This window comes from Camelus ferus, chromosome 15, assembly GCF_009834535.1.
Source record: "Camelus ferus isolate YT-003-E chromosome 15, BCGSAC_Cfer_1.0, whole genome shotgun sequence".
In the NCBI taxonomy this organism is placed as follows: domain Eukaryota; kingdom Metazoa; phylum Chordata; class Mammalia; order Artiodactyla; family Camelidae; genus Camelus; species Camelus ferus.
Genome location: NC_045710.1, coordinates 50503564 through 50519826, shown reverse-complemented (window position 1 = coordinate 50519826; position 16263 = coordinate 50503564). Strand labels below are relative to the sequence as shown.

General features: G+C 43.3%; 1 protein-coding gene across 13 annotated transcripts in view; it reads left to right on the top strand.

The window, feature by feature from the left end:
- AAK1 (AP2 associated kinase 1) overlaps positions 1 to 16263 on the top strand; it is a 147599-nt gene that overhangs the window by 72909 nt on the left and 58427 nt on the right. For all 13 annotated transcript variants that reach the window (XM_032497730.1, XM_032497724.1, XM_032497726.1 and 10 more), the window contains exons 4-8: positions 2596 to 2704; positions 4174 to 4316; positions 13927 to 14048; positions 15374 to 15455; positions 15959 to 16091. In XM_032497730.1, coding sequence (XP_032353621.1) covers positions 2596 to 2704; positions 4174 to 4316; positions 13927 to 14048; positions 15374 to 15455; positions 15959 to 16091 — 589 coding nt within the window. The remainder of the gene's footprint in view (positions 1 to 2595; positions 2705 to 4173; positions 4317 to 13926; positions 14049 to 15373; positions 15456 to 15958; positions 16092 to 16263) is intronic.

Here is a 16263-nt window from a genome sequence, read left to right as displayed (position 1 = left end):
CTCTATGTCCAGCCTGTTCTATAAGCCTGGGGCTGGTCTTTTAACTAAAGCCAGGGAAAGCCTGAACATCCTCTGGCCTGTTGTTGCTGAGAACTGCTGCCTGTGTACCCTAAGTGCTAGTCAGTTTCAAACCGAAATGCTAGTCAGTTTCAACTCATAGTGAGATTTTTCTCTTCACCTTTTCTACATTTCACAGCCATTCAAACAGACCTTCTTTATCAGTTATAAACCAGTGACATTTGGCTCTAAAATCTGAGATGTTGCTGCATTATCAAGTAGTTAAAAGTAAATGCCATGGTCTCCCTCCAAAGAGGCGGTCTTTTCTGCTTGCACTGGGCATATCTCAGGATCTCTGCAGAAGACACAGTGAACAAGAATTTGGGCTTGGACTGATCAGCAAACATCCTGGCAAGCTGTTCTAGGATGCCATCTGCAGATGTTACTTACCCAGTTTGAGTCCTCTAATAGCTCTTGACCTCCTCGTGGCCCTATCAGATGCCTCTCGTTATCCTTCCAGATTCTTAATTATTCCTCTTGGGGTGAGACAGACTCAGAGGCAACATTGCCGATTCTTTTCCAAACAGTTAAATGTAGAAACATCAGTCTTTCATTCCTCCTCATAGACATTTCGAAGTCATGATCTTCTGCTCCATGTTGGTTTCAAAGAACTTCTCTCCAGTTCTTCCTACTTCTAGGACTGTGTGAATGGAAACAAGTTCTAGAACCATTGATAATAAGACTGAAAAGCAGAGAGATGTGTAGTGCTCTAAAACACGAGCCCTGAAATCACTTTCTGTTCAGAGAAACTTGGACTCTAGAGGCTGCTTTTCTGCCTCATCATCTGCCTTGTCTGTTATCCAGAGCAGTTGCTCAAAGCCTTTTATTTCCCTTATCAAGCTTCTTTCTCCTTCCCTAGCACTTTCATCATGATCTTGCTGTCTACCAAAAACAGCAACAGATCTGACCTCCCTCAAATTCCCGTTTTTTCCCCTAGCCTTAAACCAATATGCTGTCCATCCTGATTCCCTTCTTGCTTGCTAGGAAGGAACTGTCTTTCCAAGACCAGTCCCTTTAACAGTGTTCTTAACCCCTACCCCTTCTACCTGTAGGACTTTGTTCCATCAGTTATCCTCATCCTTTTCTGTAGCTTAAAGCTTTTTCTCCTGACTCCCTCCACTCTCCAGTGCTCAGTCCTCTCCCATCCTAAAGATTCTTTCCCTCAATGCTGGTCCTCTCTTCAGCACAAAATGTTCTAAAAGAGTGATCTGTAGCCACGGGCTCTACTGTATTCAACTGTCATTCTTTGCAAGTCCGGGTCCATTCTTACCCTCATTTTAGTTCCTTCTCTGAAACTGTTCTTGCCTGGATCTGCAGTGACTTCCCAATTGTCAGTTCAAGCGGTCACATTTCTACCTTTACTCTACATTTCTGATGAGGCAATAGTCACTTCTTAACCCTTCATGCAGCAGAAATTTCTAATGAATCTTAATTTGGATGCTCAGAGTTCAGGTGTGTTGGTTTGATACCAGTGAGGCTTCCTCTTGTTTAGGGATGTAATTTCAAATTAAAAGAAGCTTTATCACTTTGAACAGCTGCATCTCCAGTTAGTGCGGTGGTGGTTACTGTTCTCATGGTTCAAATTGCCAAATTTGTGTGGTGACTCTTACAGAACCGCCTTTTTCCTACTCACTCCTTCCATTTTTTTATTAAACAAAAGTAAAACAATTTATTAAAACTAGTTTTAAAAAAATCTTACTTTGTATTTGTGCACAAATCCTGTTAACCAGCTTGCTCACTCTCTGCTAATGACTTTGGATTTTTTAACATCATCATTACAAACATTTGCCTCTGTGGATGTTAAAATAATCATACCAAGGTATGAGGTAGCTTCCAGTGCCTAAATGGGTCCTGACACCTGGGAGGTGCCCAGTATATATTTGTTGAAAAATTAATTCCTCAAGTAACCCTGAGATATGCAATTCTAGCCAGAGAGCTTGAAACATGACCCATCTTATATCCCAGTTGGTTGGCTTGAAAGGCTTAATTGTGAGCAGAATGCTTAGGTCTGGATGCCGTGGTAGTCCCTTTACAACTTAATAAAGCAGTTATTCTTTTCACGTATTTCCTTAAGGGAAAAAAACAGTATGAATAGTTTAAAAGTCAAGTTGAATTCACTTGTGTTCCTACAACCAGGAAAAAATATCCGTTTCATTTTTGTGAATTAAAAATTCACGTATTTAAATAGTTCCTACTGTCTCTCTCCTCTTAACCCCTCTGCAGTGTCTCTGGAGATGGGAGTCTTTGCTTCTGGTATATGTGGAGCACTGATGCCATGAGCAAGTAGGCACCCTGTGTGCTTTTGGTTCTAGAATTTAGTTCAGAATAGTGTTATGGTTTAGTTGGGTTGTAGAATTACTATTGACGATCTGGCCACGAATCTCAGAAACCAGTGGAAATGTGCCTCAGTCTTAACCTCTCACCACGGTTAGTGCTTCTCTGTATATTTAAATTGTTTGTGCTAATGGAACAGCCTGGCTCATTCTGTCTCTATTGGTATCCGTAACTGATCATTGATTTCTCAACTGTTTTTTACAGAGGGACCTGTCAGGGCACAAGAACATCGTGGGGTACATTGACTCCAGTATCAACAACGTGAGTAGCGGTGACGTGTGGGAGGTGCTCATACTGATGGACTTCTGCAGGGGTAAGTGTGGGAACCACACCTTAAGCTCTCATTTCTGCAGCACTTTGATTGTCAAGGGCGTGGAGTCATTCAGTTAATGTGCGCTGTACCCTAATGTACGTTGTTGTGGTTTTAAAGATCGGGAAAAAGAGGCTAGAAAATATAGAGCCTTTCGGAATAACTTTTTGTTATTTTTATAACGGCAGGGATCGGTGGTCCAAACAATTCAAAGTGGTGGATAGTACAAAACTCTGTGTTATATTTAGAAAGATTTGGTGCTTATATATGAATGAGAATAAGAATGAATGTGTTCTTTGTGATGCTTTAAAACAAATGATGAAGGCACATAATAAAGACCCAACTCCAGATGGACCAAAGAAACAGTTCAGCCTCACTCACTCATGTGTCCTCTTCTCCACCCACACCACCATCCTTGCACTGGGGGGTAAAAGAATCCTTTTCATCTGGTGGAAATGATCCCTCTCCTTGCTTGAGAGCTGTGATTGCCAGTAAGGCTACATTCAAGTGAGGCTGCCATAACAGTGAAGTTAAGTAGTTGAACGCTTGGAGTTTCCAGCAATATTTGTCTTGGGAAATCTAGGCTGTAGCATGAATTGATTCAGAGTTGACTCTGTTTCATACAGCTGTTGTTTGGAGGTTTGGCTTTTGGAGCTAAGCAGCTGCCACTTATAAGCTTGGGTCGCTGTCTCACTGTTTGGTGCCCTGTTTTATAATCACCCTTAGTTCCACTAACATATTCCTTGCCTTTAAAGAAGTTGTCCATAAATTAAATATGTTGTTAATCCTAAAAATGGGATGTTAACCAATCATTTCAGCCTTTACGGTAACAGCTATTAACCTGATTTCATAAAGCACTACAGCATTAGAACTTGACAGTTTGTTTCCTCCTGCCCATGCCTTTTTGGACAGTAAGATGTTTAGAGACGAGGCAGTAGGAGCATCCAGGGACCTGGATAATTTTCTAAGCGAGGTCATCAGTCTTTCGGTCCTGGGGATTAAATGTTGGGGTAGCATTTCTGCAGTCTGGGCAGCAAGTAGTAAAGCCAGAGAAACCAAGCTGTCCCTAAAATACAGACTGTAAAACTGTCTTCTTCTCCTCCTGGGGTCTGCTGTGCAGCCTGCTCCTCACTGAAAGATACGGCAAGTTGAGCCTGTGGCCTCGTCCGATGCACAACAGGGACAGTATAACCAGGCAACTAGGGCAGGACCAGAGTGTCAGTTCTGCTACTAATCTTGAGGACAGAATGAGGGCAGCTCACATCTGGGCTGCTTTATAAACTGAAGAAACTGTGTTGATGGGGTAGGAAACCAGTCCCAGGCTGGGAATCAAGACACCAGGTGTTTTGGTCCTGGCTCAGCCAGGGATCAGCCGAGTTCAGGTTGCTCCTCTGTGGACCGCCATTCATTCTCTTGGATAAGTCACAAGTCTGAATGTTTGTAACCTTTCCTTTGCTCTGCACCCCTCTCAGGAGGCCAGGTGGTCAATCTGATGAACCAGCGCCTGCAAACAGGTTTCACAGAGAACGAAGTGCTCCAGATATTTTGCGACACCTGTGAAGCTGTTGCCCGCCTGCATCAGTGCAAGACTCCTATTATCCACCGCGACCTGAAGGTAACAGATGACACTGTCTCATTAAGTGTGTTCTTACGGAGTATCTTCTGTCTGCCCCAGGAAGGGGGTAGATGTTGTGGGGATGTTGGAGAAGTTTAAGGAACGGCGCCAAATTCTAAGCTTATATTGCTTGGGGAGAGAAAATATAAAGGGAAATAAGGAATAACAGTACAGTACAGTTCTCAATTGTATTAAGCAGCCTTCAGAAATTCTTTATAATCATCAGATGCCGCAACACGTTGTTTTTGTTTTTCCTGCCATCCTCCCAAATTCACTTTTTCCAGGGTCGTGAAAAGTAATATGCTAATTTAAATAGCTTGTAAAAAGTGATTCTTGGTCTTTCATATCTTTCATACTTTGTAAAATCTGTAAATTGGTGATTTTAAAAAATTTGTCCTATTAATTACCATCCCCCCGGCACCAGGCTTTTTGTATTGTGGTCACTTGACAATGTTAGTTGAATGGAACTGGCCCCCGGGTAGGACTCACTAGCACCGTGGGGCGCTGACTGGGTGCCAGGTACTCTGCTCAACACGTTACGTCCATCGTCTCTGTTATGTGCCGGGGAAACGCAAGAGCAGACAGGTTACGTGACTTGAGGGCATGTAACTAGGAAGGAGCAGTGCCAGAATTTGAATCTAGCTCTTCTGATTCTAAATTAGTTTCTTTTCAACATACCTGTATTTTGAGAAACATAGCTAATAATTTGCATCAGCGTCCCACAGTGTGCTTGTTAAATGCAGGCTACTTTGTTCCACACTGAATCTTCTGGGCTATAATTTTTGTGATGGTGTCAGAGAAGCCCAGGAGTTTTTATCTTAAGCACCCCAGGTCATTTTTGTATATTCTAAAGTTTGAGGATCACAGACAACAGCATACAGGCATTTCTGTTTCGAGGGTGTTTTTTAGTGGATTTTTTTTTAATTAAGATATAATTCACATATCATAAGATTCCCTCTTTTAAAGTGTACTGTTTGGTGGCTTTTAGTATATTTACAAGGCTGTACAACCATCGCCACTGTCTTACTTCCAGAATATTTCATCATCCCCTTAAAGAAACCCTGAACCCATTAAGAGTCACTCCGCCTTCTCCCCTGCCCCAGCCCCTGGCAACCACGAATCTACTTTCTGCTGCTTATTCTGGACATTTCATATAAATGGGCTCACGCAATATGTGACCTCTTTCACCAGCATAATGTTTTCAAGGTTCATCTGTGTTGTAATATATATCAGTACTTCATTCCTTTTCATAATAGCACTCCATTGTGTGGATATGCCACAGTTTTTGAAATCTGTTCATCAGTTAGTAGACATTTGAGTCATTTCTACTTTGGCTGTTATGAATAAGGCTACTATGAACATCCATGTACTAGTTTTTACGTGGGTGTATGTTTTCAGTTCCCTTGGGTGCATACCTAGGAGTGGAATCGTTGGGTCACATGGTAACTTTTTCAGGGACAGCCAAACTGTTTTCCAAAGTGGCTGCACTATTTTACATCCCACCAGCAACATATGAGGGTTCCAGTTTCTCCACACTAATACTTGTTACTGTCCTCTTTTACTTTCCCATCCCAGTGAGTGTGAGGCTCCAAAAACCTTAGGCAGCCTTCTCCAGGGTACCTCTGCCCAGAGTCTGTTTCTGATTGGAATGAGAAGACACCTCGGTGGATGTTATGAGTCTAGCATCGTACAAGCACCTAATTCTGTGGGGACAGTACAGATACAACATAGTTCCTACACTCACAAAGCATTGGTGAGATAATATAAATAAAATCTTTGAAACTGAAACCTAAATAGGTGAAATACAAAACTTGATAGAAGAAGGAGATGAATAGAAGAGATTCAGGTGGCTTAATGTGCGGTCAGATAGTGGAATCTGGCGTGGTGGTTGGAACCTTCTGGAAAAGTGGGACTGTGAAGGGTTCGTGGGACATGGGTGGTCGCCGTATGAGTTTGGGCCCCTCCGGAGCCCTGCTCTCCTGCCGTGACAGATGGGGTCTGATTTCATGTTGGAACCCTGACTGCAGCACTGACAGACTGACTTGTACCGACGTGAGAGTCTCCTGAACCGCTGCACGCAACATCCTCTGGACGGCTGGATGCAGAGGGCACCTGTCAGTCCCTATCTTTCCCTCCCTATGGCCTTTGACTCCTTTGTGACCGTCCCCTCCCATGACCTCTGTGTTCTCTCGGGCCCCTCTTCACGCTCCTTGGTTGCTGCCCTCGTCATGTAGCCTCTGAGCCTCAGCTTCCTTGTCTGGGCCAGGTGACAACAGCCATGTTGGGGCCAGGGTGAGGCTGAAGGAGACCGTGTGTATCAGTGTGCAGGGACTTGCTGGGCACAGGGGGTCCTGAGATGGCAGGCAGGGAGATGAGGCCGAGTGGGCCATTGAGCATCCTTTTAGAGAATGCTACGCCCACATTCTTAAAATCTTCCTTTATTGTCACATTTGAAACACTTATTGGAAAAAATGAGGCTTAAATGATAATCATTTCTGAAAACTAGTGCCTGCCCAGTTGACATGTTCCCAGCATATTCATGCCCCGGGGTGCTCACCGAGCTGCAGTGAGGTGGTGGATAAACGGCACCCAGTGATGGGAGCCTGGGGCACACAGCTCAGTGTCTCACCTGGTGACATGGAGTCAGTCGGTGGTTGGGCTCAAGTAGCAGGAGCCAGGCTCTTCCTTCTCTGCTCTGAACAGCCTGTAAGTTGTCTCAGCAGAGGGACATGGAGCAAACTGGGATCTGCCTCGCCCCCTCACAGCCCGCCGGCGGCCCTTGCCCCTTGCCCTCCTCAGTGTTCCTGAGAGCAGCTCAGGGCTGGGAGCACAAAAACCTGTGTCCAGTCGCTAGTGAGGACCATCAGGTGTGCTGCTAGTTTGGCCGTAGTGGTTCAGGAGATTTTGTTTCCCCTTCTCCTCGACCTTAGAAATAGAGAAGGTAAATAGGGGCTCCTGGGAGAAGGCTTTGAACGTGATCGTTCTCAGGGAGTCATGTTGCTGGGTTTTTTTTTTAACATTTTAAAATTAAAATTTTGGGGGGTGGGCAGAGGTAATTAAGTTTCTTTTTTATTTATTTACTCATTTCTTTTTTTTTTAATGGAGGTATTGGGAATTGAACCCAGGACCTCATGCATGCTAAGCATATGCTCTACCACTGAGCTCTACCCTCCCCCGATGTTGCTGTTGATTTTAGTTATTGACTCCTGGCTGTTGAAAAGAAACTTTCCCAGACTCCCCGGATCTTACACTTGGTGCCATCTAGATGCTTTTGTCGGCGTTAGAGTTTGTTGATTTCCGCTGGTGTGTGCTTGGTGGGCAGTCATATCTGCCTGCCTGCACCGCTGGCTTCCTAAGGCAGGAGTAAAATGTCCCCACGGACCTCCTGTTGGCCCTCGCTCTGTCATGCCTCCGCCACTCTGAGCTCTGTGTCACTGCTGGAACCAGCCTGCACAGTCCTGGCAGCAGCCAGAGCCAAGAAGTTCTTTATTTTCCTCTTGGTTAGAGAAAATGCTGGAGGCTGGTCTCTCGGTTGCTTCTCTGTGAGCAGGGTTTTCACTTGGTGAGTAAGTCAGTGGGACAGGGGAAAGGGCACAGGTCAGGCCAGCTGGGGACCCCCGTGCTGAGCCAGTGCCGCCCTGTGTGGGGTCTGCTTGTTCACGAGCAGAACTGAGAAAGGCCCCTTTGCCCTGCCCACCCCGTGTGTCATCTTTCACATTCCAAAGAGGAAGTAAGCTGAAAGCAGTCCCTGTCCGTAAGCAGCTTAGGTTCCAAAAATAACCATAACAGAAGTTCTGGTCTTCATCAAAGGTCTCTCCTCAAATACACTGTCTTAACACTTTAATTATTTCTCCCACTCATAATTGTCATCTCTCCAGGAAAGATAGAGATCCTTCTTGCAGGTCGTGGGGTCATAGACCTGCGAGGGTCACATAAGCCGGTCCTCTCCTTTTACCAACAAGGAAACCTCTGCCCAGAAAGGCTGTGACCTGCACAGCGAGTTCAGTGATCAAACCAGGACAAAGGCCAAGGTGTTTCACTCTTATTTTGGTTTTTGTTTATTTGGTTTTGCTATATTTTACCGTGCTGTTTGTCCACACACTTAAGAAAGGAGAAGAAAGTGTTCCAACTTCATAAACACATTCTAGATTGGAAAAGTCATGAATGCCTCCTCTTTTGTCAGAAGGGAGATGCAGATCTCATGAAGTACAATAGGATGAAGATTCTTGTCCTGTTTTTGGAATCACGGGTTTGAAAACTGGCATTCATCAAATCCTCCACCGTTTCCAGTGGTAATAAACTCTGGGGCTGAAATGCCTGAAGGCCGTATCTCTTTGGAATAATGTCAAGATGAAGCGATCAGGGGGAGGTGGCTTTCCAGACCTTCCAGCTAAAGCTCTAAGCAGAGTGTGGGAGTGACAACTTTAATAACCCTCTTAGGCTGATAGGTTGAGAAATAAGGTCAGCGGCGTTAAACTCTCAAGGAGCTGAAACACTGGAGGTTGTAAGCGATGGTAACGAGTGTGAGGCTGACTTCCTAAAGGACTTGGCCAAAAACAGAGTCACTGTACAGATTCTCTGAAGCTTTCAGAAGACAGTGTGTTAATATCCAGTTGGTTCTCTACCTTCCTAAGCTCAGTGAATCCCCCTTGGTCCTGGTCATCTCATACCTGGACGATCACACCTGCCCTCATTGTCTCCTTTCTCGCGTTCTCCCTGCTCTGTCATCCGCCGTGCTAAACTTCCTAAAACACCTCTTTTCATCTGCTCTGGCTGTTAATAGTGCTGAGTGGCTCCCTCGCAGCCTTCCTTGCCTGCCCTCTGCCTGCTTCTCTGGTCCCCTCTCGTCTGCTCCCTTCTCCTCCAGTCTGAACTGTCCATGTTCCTTAACTGCACAATGCACACTAGTGTGATGGGTGAGGGTATAGTCCCAGTGATGTGGCAGCCTAAGCCCGAATCCTGCCCTAACAGCCTTGTGACTTCAGGCACGTTAGGTGACTGAACTACCTTCTCTCACTTGTTAAGTGCAGACAATAAGGTTTTGTAAGAATTTCATGAAATACTATAGGCAAAAGTGTACATGGGAAATGATAAACAAAACAAAAAGACAACCTACCGATTGGGAGGAAGTATTTGCCAACAATACAAATGACAAGGGCTTAATTTCCAGAATATGTAAACAGCTTATACAACTCAATAACAACAAACAACTCAATCAAAAAAATGGGCAGAAGACCTAAACAGACATTTCTCCATTGAAGATATACAGATGGCCAATAGGCACATGAAAAGATGCTCAATATTGCTAATTATCAGAAAAATGCAAATCAAAACTACAATGAGGAGTCACCTCACACCAGTCAGAATGGCCATCATTCATAAGTCCACAAATGACAAATGCTGGAGAGGGTGTGGAGAAAGGGAACCCTCCCACACTGGTGGTGGGAATGTAATTTGGTGCAGCCACTATGGAAAACAGTATAGAGATTCTTTAAGAAACTAAAAATAGAGTTACCAGATGATCCAGCAATCCCACTCCTGGGCATGTATACAAAGAAAACTCTAATTCAAAAAGATACATGCGTCCCAGTGTTCATAGCAGTACTATACAATAACCAAGACATGGAAGCAACCTAAATGTCCAGTGACAGATGATTGGATAAAGAAACTGTGGTGTATATATATACAATGGAATATTACTCAGCCATAAGAAAGAATGAAATAATGCCATTTGCAGCAACATGAATGGACCTAGACATTACCATATTAAGTGAAGTAAGTCAGAGAAAGACAAATATCATATGATATCACTCATATGTGGAATCTAAAACATGATTTAAATGAACTTATTTACAAAACAGAAACAGACTCACAGAAATAGAAAACAAACTCATGGTTACCAGTGGGGAAAGTGGGCAGGAGGGATAAATTAGGAGTTTGGGGTTAGCAGGTACAGACTACTGTATACAGAATAAATAAACAGCAAGGGCTTACTGTATAGCACAGGGAACTACGTTCAATATCTTGTAATAACTTATTATGAAAAAGAATATATATATATATATATAACTGGATCGCTATGCTGTACACCAGAAACTAACACAACATTGTAAATCAAACTAAACTTCAATAAAATAAAATTAAGTAGTCCCTGAGGTCTTCTGAACCCCAACTCCAATGGGGTTGTCACACATCATGCTCTATATTAAGCATTTTGTTGGTGATGGTGGTGGCCATGATGCAGGACAGCAGCTGGCTTGGTCAGGAGGTTTTCACAGGTGTTACAGGTCACAAGGACGGTCTCAGAGGGGGCGGAGCACACAGCAACTGCTAAAGTGGCTGCTGCCAAGCGATTTCACCTTCGTAATCTCAGTTGGTCCTCCCAGCAGGCTTGCAAGGTAGCCAGACGCAGGGATTATTGTTCTTATCTGCATTGATAGTTCTTTGATATTGCTCAAGCTTTCCTTACGTTGATATTTCTGGCTCTCTTATTTACTTTTGTACACACCCTTAGTTTTTAACTGATTTTCTTGTCAATGTAGTTTTGTACAATGTTATCTTTATGGGAGGGAGGCAGGGAAGCCGGCTGGGACCAGGTTAGATATAGTACAGTTCCCTGAATTCTGTCTGTCTGGAACTAACCAGAAATACAAACCTAGTTTTTAAGGTAGGGGAAAAAACAAAAACAAAACCTCTCTGATGTGCATCACCTTTACTCTGTCGTTTGTCTACTTAGTTCTCTCTCCTCCAACAGTGATTTTGGTTTTTGTTTATGTTTTGATATGAATTAGCTTTTTAATTCTCTAGATTGTATGGTCCAGCATTAGAAGAACAGAATCTGATTGGGGAAGGGACTACACACATACAATAGGAGAAGCATGGTTTCTCATGAGTCCTGTAAGATGCATGAGGCCAGCAAGGAAGATTGTTGCTGAAAGATGCTAAATAAGGGATTTAGGGGGCCCTAGTGTGTGTAAAATACTGGCCTGGCTATTGTAGGGGACCCACAGGGATAATATTATTATAGACCAAAGATTGGCAAACTTCTCCACAAAGGGCCAGAGGGTAAATATTTTAGGCTTGTCAGCTGTACAGTCTCTGGACTAGACTAGAGGATGAGTAACCGGTGGACATGGCTTTGTTTGGCCAGAAGGTCCAACCCCTCCCAGCATTGGTAAATTCTGTAGATTTTGTAGGGTGGCCATGGGAAGTTCTTCTGAGGAGTTATGACTTGACGAAGTCTTTGAAGAATGACAGGTTTGACTAGTGAAGAGTGAGCAATTGAATAAAAAGACAAACTAGAAAATATAGAGAATGCTTAGGAGCCATAGAACAAATCAGCCGAAGTAGTATATAGACACTTGGTTCCTCATTGACTAGATTCTTTTTATAGAGACATTTCTGAACGTGAAGGACTAAGGCAGCCCTGTCCTTAGGCTTGGATCCAATACACTGGATGAGTACAGTCATCATCGCTACCAGGGGAGGAGGATGGGGATGAGGGGACTTGAGTAATTAATTGCTCTGCTCCTAACCTGCTTCCTGCCCTGGCAGAAAGGTAATTGCCTGTCCTTCTCTAGAGTTGGAATGCCCACGCTCGCTTCCTTGCTTAATCCCCACGAGCCTCACTTTCTCTGTCTATCTGAGGGCCGTATTATTATATTGTTATTATGAGGCTTGAATAAGATAATCCATGTCAAGTGCTGAGACAGTAGGACTTGTAATAGTAAAAGCTCAGTACATGGTAGATGTTCTTTGTAGAACCTCTTAATTCAATTGGGAAATATTAGTTTTGCTTTGTTGGAATTATTTTAGATTTCTAAAGTCAGTATATGTTCAGGATAGCTTGACTGTTTCACTTTGTGTAAATAGATTAAACTGATGAGCTTTGTAAAAAGCTGTAGGTGGTGGAAATATTTGCCTGCCTCAGCCTTGTCTTTGGGGAACAAATCTTCCCTGAGAATTCTTAATCATAAGAGCATATCCATGCAAGTTGATGGTCATAGTTCACTCTATGCCTGTGTGGCTAAAAATCCCAAGGTCAGAATTAGAGATTAAAGTGATTGTAGGTTATTGGTGCCCCAGGTACATTAGTATATCATCTCTGAAAGAATAAAAGACTTTAAACTCGGGCCTCCAGGGCTTCCACAGATGACTTCCAAGGAACATGTGTTAAGAATAACAAAACCCCTCACTAATAACTCTGTGAGTGAGACTCAGTAGGAGTAAGAAGCAATAAACTATAGAATCAGTTTGCAGCAAAGACTTTAGGTATTGGATTTAGCAGATACAGGCTATAAAAGGAACATTTTTTAATGTATAATATAATTTTAGAAGAATTAAAAGAAACGATAGACATAATGATTGACAAGATATTTTTAAGAGAACTAGTAGCAGTAGTAGTAGGGGTCTGGGTATTTGGTGGCTTCTGTCTCGTTTCTGACCAACTAATACACACACAGACACACACAACAGAGTATTGGATGCATTTTTTTTTTTTATTTTATTCTATTTAACCAACATTTTCTATACCGAGCACTATGTTAGGTTTTGGTAAAGAAGACTACAAATATCTGTGCTTGTCCTTAAGGAGCTTATAGTCTACTCTTGCCTTTGTTTTCCAAAGTTGATCAGTCTTTGGAAGGCTGAAGACAAAAGACAATGGAGACTACAGACTTACTGACCTAACCAGATTTTTTGGCTGCCATTTTACTGCCCACGCATAGCCAGGTCTGCCCTCCAGCTACCTGGTCAGCTCAGTTCACCTGTGCTAAAAATTAATACATCTTGAGTTCAGTAGTGCCCACTGTGTTGGAGTTGTTATTTCTTTGGCAGAGTCCTTCGATACCAAGGATTTCTCTAGGTTCTGGTCTTCGTAAGCTCCTTTCTACGCAGAACTCCTAACTCACAGCCCAAAGAATTCATCTATAAGAATATAAGGATAATACTTTAACCAGAGGGCTGTGCATTTGCCCACAGGTCTTTAATCACTTTGAGAAGTAACTTGAATATAGGAAATATTTATTAACTCTGAAAACCCTAATGTATTATAGTAAAGAAGTTGACGTATGTGTTTATAAGGCCTAAGTGAAATAATTGATATCAAGAAGAAAAAAGTACTGAAGGAACATAGGGAAGGAAGCGACAGTTGTCTGAGTGGAGGCTTGAGGAAGTCTTCAAAGAAGAGGTGGCATTTGATCTGGCAGTTTGAAAGATGAATGGGATTTTGGTAGTTGGATAAGGAGGTGGTGATCATCCGGAACATTCTAGACTGAAAGAAGAGCACGAGAAAAGATACAGAGGCTTAAAAGTATAAGGACTGTTTCCACAGAGGTGAGAAATGTGGCTAGAAATCTAGAAAAACAGGACTCTTGTTTCCCCTCGTGGAAGCTTCTCTTTTTGCCCCCTCCACTCTCGTTTCACCCTGTTGCTCTGCATCTCCTTTTGTTCCACTTGGAATGATCCCTGTTGAGATACTTGAAGGAGAGTAACTTTCCAATGCACCTTAATGAGATGATCAGAAATATTTTATTTATGTGTACGCAAGCCAAATTTTCACACACGTTACTAAATGTTATCTTGGAATGGGTGGCTGGGCTATGTTTTTCAGGTTGAAAATATTCTCTTGCATGACCGAGGCCACTACGTCCTCTGTGACTTTGGAAGTGCCACCAACAAGTTCCAGAATCCGCAGACTGAAGGAGTCAACGCAGTAGAAGATGAGATTAAGAAGTAAGCTTTTCCTCCTTGCTTGGAGTTTTATCCATTGTCAGATCAGCAGTTTTACTTCCAGCTTATGATTGAGAAGGTCAGAGTTGGGGGACAGTGGTGCTATTCAGGTGCCCCTCATCTCAGTGCATTATGTTGGCAGTTGGGTTGTTTGATTTTTAAGGGGAGGGTGGGGAGGGGGTTCACAATCATTGATGAATAGAGTAAAATGAAGGAATCTTACACCATTTTCTCAGCGGTCCTGTGATCACTGTACATAGATCTTTTGATTTACGTCACATAGCCCTTCAAAACGGTGCACACACCATAGACGTACTGTGGTGTTTCTAAGTGGGATCATCACAGCTATGGCATTACCAGTCAGTTGGCTGTGCTTTTTTACTGAACCCTTGATTGCTGTGTATCCCTTCCTGTTCGTGAGGAGCTCACCTGCAGTCTAGTGGAGATACTGGTGAGTAGGGCAGTTAAAATCTCTGCAGGTACTGGATCACTGACTTCCACGAGAAAAAGCTTCTTTAAGACTTGTGACTCCAGTGAGAACCTGACCCGTTTTCCCTTCTTGTCCGGAGTGTTGGATTTTTCCCAGACACCAGCACTCACTGCTGCTGCTAATAAGTTGGCAGTCTGGAGCTCACACATTTCCTGATCCTCTCTCTCCTTTCTTGCATCACCCCTGGCAACCACGCCTGGGGCGGGACGACTTCCGGTCCAAGGTGATGGGCACCTAAACCACAGAGCTCTAGAGACTGAAGCAGCGCAAGTCACCAGCCTGGTACCACCGAGACTCTCCCTCTGAAGATGAGCTTGTGCTTCTCTTGTCTTGAGCCAGAGATAAGAGGAAAACTATTGTTTCAGCCCTGTTCCGGCAGCAAAGGCCCACCCCTCTCCCAGCCTAGCCAGGGCCCACTTTCTATTCTCCTGAGTGTCCCAGCCAGTATTACATTTGTGTGTCGAGCCACATCTAAGGGGATTACTGCATTTCAAAGCAAATCCACCAAATACAGTATCAGACAGCAAGAATTTACAGGAGAAGATTTTGTTGTTTGAGGACCCAAGAACAATTGCTTTCAGAGTTTATTTAATGCCTTAGTGGCTGCATTCCCACCTGCTCTTAGATTGGAAGGACTGTAGCTAGAGCGCGTCGGGTGTGTGCGAAGGACAGCTCTTCATTTCACCTGCGCTAATGTCCCATACTCTTCTCCAGAGTGCTCCCAGGGAACTAGACTCTGCTAATAGATATATTTTATATTTTTTAAGTACTTCTGCTACCCCTGGTGTTTAATGATAGCATTGACATATTTAACAAAAAGTGAATCTCTTGATTGTAGATACACAACGCTGTCCTATCGAGCGCCAGAAATGGTCAACCTGTACAGTGGCAAAATCATCACTACGAAGGCAGACATTTGGGTAGGTGTCACCTAACCTGTCCGCATCTCAGATGTCAGCAGTCTTGGCTGCAAACTCCCAAGTCTAATCTAGACAGTGCCAGAGCCAGAGTGGCCACTGTACCGTATCATTGTCTACTTATTCCTCGGGGTTATCCTTGACTCGAGGCGCTCAGACAATGCTTCTTGAAGCAGGTCCAAGAGGATTCCTTGAGAGCTCTGTGAAAATTTTTCAGGGGACCTGCCCACTATTTAGGTGGTTTTCATATATGTGTTACTGGTTCTTAAGAGCAAAACCAGCTGGAATACTTGTTCATTGGAGCACAATTTGGTAATGATGGTAGAAATAACATAACTTAGGGGGTAAGTAGTGGTGTTGGGTTCTAAATTCAGGGTTCTAACAGGTAAATAGTGTTTAGATCTAGGAAATGTGGATGGTGCCAGTATCTCTCAGTAGACCCGTTTGCAGTTGCGGTAAATAAACAGCTAGGAGCAATCTGCTTTTTTTTTTTTTAATTTTTTCAGGCTCTTGGATGTTTGTTATATAAGTTATGCTACTTCACGTTGCCATTTGGAGAGAGTCAAGTGGCAATTTGTGATGGAAACTTCACAATTCCTGATAATTCCCGATATTCCCAAGATATGCACTGCCTAATTCGTAAGTATTTCAAGTTTCTCGTTTCATATTTTTATTTCTGATCTTTAGGAATGAATTGGAGATAAAGGGACTAGATCCCAGGAGTGATGGGTTGAATGCCAAAACAGAAGTCAGTTGATAATGGTTAGTCACTCCAAGTTCGTATAACAATGTCTAGTTAGAATGGTGAGTC